The 5,312-nt window shown below is 40.9% G+C and overlaps 1 protein-coding gene across 1 annotated transcript in view; it reads right to left on the bottom strand.

Annotated features, from left to right (window-relative positions):
• Positions 1-4,059, bottom strand: part of LOC103777349 (kinesin-like protein KIF15) — a gene marked incomplete at both ends in the record, with an annotated part of 5,899 nt that extends 1,840 nt beyond the window's left edge. The window contains 7 exons of the mRNA XM_008944901.1: positions 2-123; positions 209-418; positions 1,090-1,269; positions 1,411-1,508; positions 2,000-2,037; positions 3,025-3,101; positions 3,876-4,059. Coding sequence (XP_008943149.1) covers positions 2-123; positions 209-418; positions 1,090-1,269; positions 1,411-1,508; positions 2,000-2,037; positions 3,025-3,101; positions 3,876-4,059 — 909 coding nt within the window. The remainder of the gene's footprint in view (position 1; positions 124-208; positions 419-1,089; positions 1,270-1,410; positions 1,509-1,999; positions 2,038-3,024; positions 3,102-3,875) is intronic.
• Positions 4,060-5,312: the final 1,253 nt, after the last annotated feature.

The raw sequence follows: 5,312 nt of genomic DNA, 5'->3' as shown, positions 1-5,312 counted from the left end.
CAGCAGGAAGGTGAGCTTGGAGTCCCGGTAGCAGACGTGCCTCTGCTTCCCATTGCCCACGTCCACCAGGGCTGTGATGACCTTGCCCAGGCAGCTGAGCGACCGATTGATGTTACCTGCCTCCTAAAAAACCCACAACAACAGGGGATGAGCAGAGCTGCTGTTGGAACAGGGCAGGAGAAGGACTCACAGGTCCGGCAGGACCGACCTTCAGCCTCAGCCCCTCGGTGTGGGTGTCCTTCTGCCGCTCCGACCCGGCCAAGTCCACCAGGTTGAGCAGGGAGGAGCGAATGTTCACCAGCTCATTGATCTTCTCCATGGACTCCACGGTGAGGGTGAAGACTGCATGTGACCTTGAGGACTCTCTGTTCATCGAGGTGGACGCCACACGACGGTTTTTCCAGCCCATAGTCAGGACCTAAGCAGGACAAAGACATCAAGTAGCTCAAACTGTAGGCAGTATTTACATACAGATGACAAACACTCTTAAGCCTATGTCAGTGCAATAGCCTTCAAAAAGCTCAAGCTTTTTTTTTTTTTCCACTTTTTTTCTAATAGAAGTATTTTAAAAGTGAAAAAATACAGCTACAGTCAAGCTTAATAAAACCACTAATTACAATATTCATTTCTGTCCAAGAGTGCCATTGCTGTTCAAACTGTAACATTCCCAAGACTGCTGTATGTTAGTGATACCCAAGGATAAAAAGTATTTAAAGTCACAGAATTACCATGTGTATCCACCTCATTCCTGGATAAGCCTGACCCTTTCTGGAACACACACATGCTGCCTAATTAGCAGGAGATGAGTCTTCTGTTGCTCCTTCAGAGATGTGTAGGGTGAGCATTAGGGCAAGATCAGTGTAATGGCAGTTCATGTATTCCAGACTTCAGAACTATATGATTTCTTATGTGTTTAAAGGTCTTTTCCACAGTTAAAGGCCCTATGATTCTTTGTGTGGGATAGTCAGGGTGGAGACAGGGAAAGAACATGTCAGACATTGTGCAAGAAGTATATGCTTTAATCAGAGGAATATTTACTAAATAAGTACCAAGATAAATAGTCTAAACATTTAAACGTGACAAAAATACCTGGTATGCTTCAGCAGCAGATGACAACACCTGTTCAACAGCACCATCCACAAAGACTCCCTTCTTGATGTGTTCTCTGAGGAAGAGTCCAGCTGAAGCAGAATCTAGCAAGTCAAATATCTGTTCATTGTAGATTTCAATAAACGAGCATTTGCAGAGAAAGCTCTTTCCACTGCCAGCCTGAAAAAACAATGATTTACCCTATAAACAGATCAGTTATGGCAACAATCCTGGAAATTTAACTGCTACACACCCAGCTTACCACACATCTTTTGGGGAGACCTGACTTTCACTGCAGTGATGAGTATAACACAAAAGTACCTTTTCTTTTTCACGTTCAATTAGAAAAAATAAGTACTCGAAGCTCCGTGGGATGACACCTCTCAGGCTGTGAGTGAAGTTATCAGAGTCAGCTGGTCCTAAAGAGATTTTTAATGAAAAATATTCATTCGTTTTCCTGGAGCAATGGTTGACCTTTTCTACAGGCCATTACAGAAGATTTCAGCAACCATGTTTTAGACCGTTTGTGGCAACACCACAGAAGAAATGCAATAAAATCAGCTTTCAAGATCTGAGATAATATTCCATAATCTGATTTGTATGGAGTCTAAATGATGCTTGTGAGTGATTTCACCCATCCATAGATTATCTACATCTAAAACAGTATAAACTACTCAGCCTTCCCCAGCAAATGTGGACACAGCAGGTGTGACAACACAGCTCCCTTAACCCTGACCTGAGGAACCAGAAAGCTGGGGTGCATTTCTGCCCACACTTAATTTCTACCTAATCCTTGAAAACAGGTCAGCCAAACTGCTGTTTGTTATTTCAGTAATGGCAAAACAACATTTCAACTCAAGACAAAAAAGCATTAAGCTACTGAAAGCCTAAGGCTGTCTCATGCACTTACCCATCATAGTAAAGGTTTTTCCTGATCCAGTTTGGCCACTAAAAAATAAAACAAAAAAACCAGAACCAAAAGGTCAGAGAAAGTTTTATTCTGGCTCTGAATTTTTTACTAACTACATCTTTTAGGTCACAGCTTAACTTTAAAGAAAAAAACTTATTCTAAACTGAACATAGAGACAGAGGCAAGTGAGCTAAGAGGGTATAAAAACAGGACAAAAAATTTGACCATTAAATTGTTATGGAAATCACCTTTTCTTCCCCCACTCCGATTTCTTCTTTATTTCTCTTGGAAAGGGCAATAATGAAACTTGGTATGAAAACGAAGGCGTTGAGATATATCCATTAAGTAATTTTGGGATCAGTCTTTTGGGTTTTTTGTCACTCAGTAGTGCACATAAACCCAAAATGAGAAAAATACTTTAAAGTTGAATATATCCTTTTTTTTCCCCCCCCATAGTTTTTAACCACACTAAAGAAATTTCAGAGCAATTTCCCTTCATTTTCCCACCTTTGTATGTTGTACCAAAGCAGACTTGGCTTCACAGTTCTGCAAATGCTGTGCTAGCCTGAAAGGCCTGGGCAGGTTTTGATTAGATCAGCCTTTCCAGGTAGGTTTTTTTTTGCCAAAGTGCTTACTCAGTTTACAAAATGAAAAAAAAAACACTATTGAGTTAAAATGATGATATTCACACTACTAATCATGGATATATTTCTACCTCAAAAACATTCTGGAAATCACCATCATCATTCACAAGTTTCCCCACAGGCAGCTAAGACTCACTGTGGAGTTGAGCTGGACTGAACATCAAGTTAAAGCAATTTTCATTCCATTTTGCTATGGACTTTCTGAAAGAAATGAGCTTTCTCTTAACAGTACAATAAAACTTCTGGGTTTTAGACAAATATTAACCGTGCTGTACAAGGGAAGCACTTTGAAAGTTCACTGTAATGCTAAAGCCACAACTGGTCGTTGCCACCATCTCCTGAGGTGTTGCAATTGCTGTGAAATGCTGCTGAAGGACTTACTATGCAAAGATGGTTCCGTTGTAGCCATTCATACAAGATTCAACAATATTTTTGGCCACACTTGAGAACACCGACTCCTGGGGACAAGGGAGAGAGAAGGCACTTAGCAACACTTATTTAAGTATCTCTTCTATCACTGTTTTCTATGCTATAATTTTATAATGTATAAAATAAATGCATTCCTTAAGGTGAGACACGTATAACGACCCCTGGGGTTCTCACAGCAAAAGAATATATCCTAAGTCTGTGAGAGAAATCACTCCCTCTGAAAAACACTTATTCCTCAATAAGCTGAACAAAAAAAATAACTCCACATCATAGTAACAGCTTTCAAATATATGGAGAAATCTATATTATTATAAAAATTACACTGAAGGATTTTCCTTCCAGTATTGCCTGTCCCAGTTGAACAGTGTGTCCGTTTAAAAAGCAAATATGTAAGAAGAAAATAGAACAAATAGAGCATAAACTTCTAAGTTCTTAATATATAAATCACATCTTTAATATCAGCTGGCAGTTGGTAGCTAGTTTGGTATTTTTGTCCCAACAGGTGGGATTATTTTCTGTCTATGGTGTTATGGTAATAACACAAATAGAAAAGTCAATTTTAATGCAAGCTTCAATTAAAGAAATTATTAAATGTTTATTAGTTTAAATGTTAAGTGTTTAAGCTATTAGAAAGTTATCATTTAAGCTATTAGAAAGCAGAATTTAGTGCAATGTTTCTGTACTACACATGTTACCAACTGACCCCTGCAAAGGGCGTTTCATCTTTAGAAAGCTTTATTGTGACAGGTGCCAAAATCTGGGGAAAAACTGCAAGGCTGTTAGAAAACTCTGGAAGCTGTTACCTGTGTCGTTTCCATATTTGCAACATAATCAAAAGTGAAGATCTTCGCCTCGGGCTTGGAATGCAGGCGGATGGTGTTGGAGGAGAGGACAGACAGGCACAGGGCTGGGTCTCCCTCGGAGAGCGCCGGTGCCTCGGCAGGGGGCCGGACCCTCACGCAGACTTTGATAGCATCACCTTCAGCGCTGAGGAGTGTTTAGAGAGGGCTTTGAAACACGGCTGACTGATACAATGAAGCGCCAAAACCAGCCGGTTAAGCACCTGAAGTCATGCAAAGGTCTCTGCTGAAAAGCTGCTGCTGCTAGCTGGACGCATCACTCCAAGCCACAGGATTTAAAGGTAACCACGTGGCAGACTTAAAAACAAACAGGAAGCCACCAGGATTTATTGTTGTTGCATGTGACTTCAGCTCTAAAAACCACATTTCAGTGAGCTTCACATAGATAACTCTAGACCTTCACTCTAGACCCTTCCCCAGCTTCGTTACCCTTCTTGGGAGCACATGATGCTACATTCCAGCAAGAATATTGTGAGCTTTTTTTCTATATAACATTAAAGACATAACAGAATAGTCTTAAAAAGAGGGGCAGGATTTGATCACTAAAATATGGGGTTGAGGAACAGCAGAGGAAAGGGAAGAAAGAGAACAGGAAGCAGCTGAGAAAGGGAAGATGTTAGATTGGGTTTAAGACACACTACACTAACTTGCAGAATGTTTTCTTTAGATAATAGAATCACAGGATTGTTTTGCTTGGAAAGGATCTGTAAGATTGTTGATTACAACTAATAATAATAATATTATTATTCTGAGTTGTGGCCAAAACTGGTTATATTTGGAGGAGGGCTTTTTGTTTTAGCCTAGGACTTCCTCACAGAACTGAGGTTCCTCATGGAACATCTCTGAAGAGAAATTCTAGAGTCTGGTTGCAGCATTGGTGGATGAGTGAGCATTTATTGCATGACAGCATTCCAAGAGGAATCTGGCACTTCTGGGCAACACTTTTATTAAAAGAATATTTCTGATTAAAAATCTGCAAGTTAGGAGAGAAAGGCAACAGTGTTGTTCAAGAACACTTTGGAAGAAAAGATCTTAAATAATTGCACCAAGTTATACTAGGCTTTGTTGCCCTTTTTGTGTAATGCCATTATTCCCAGCTGAGAACCCGCCGGTGCTACGTTACCTAGGGGAGTTCAACAAAGGCAACGCAGAGCCACTTAAATCTCCTGTCAAAACGAAACAAAAATTAAACAAGGCAGCATTATTGCTCAAAAACCCCCCTTTGAGTAGAAAGCATTGTAAACAGTACTAAGGGAGTTAGAAACACCCCGGTGCCGCCGTGGCAGCCCGGAGACGTGTCCTGCTCCAGCTCTGCATCACCCGAGCGCACAAGGGGTGGGAAGGAGAAGGGGAGCAGCGCCTTCCAACGCCGGAACCGGG

This window comes from Merops nubicus, unplaced genomic scaffold (assembly GCF_000691845.1).
Source record: "Merops nubicus isolate BGI_N331 unplaced genomic scaffold, ASM69184v1 scaffold30007, whole genome shotgun sequence".
NCBI classification, from domain to species: Eukaryota; Metazoa; Chordata; class Aves; order Coraciiformes; family Meropidae; genus Merops; species Merops nubicus.
The sequence above is the reverse complement of the archived record's forward strand: the minus strand, read 5'-3'. Positions and strand labels throughout refer to the sequence as shown.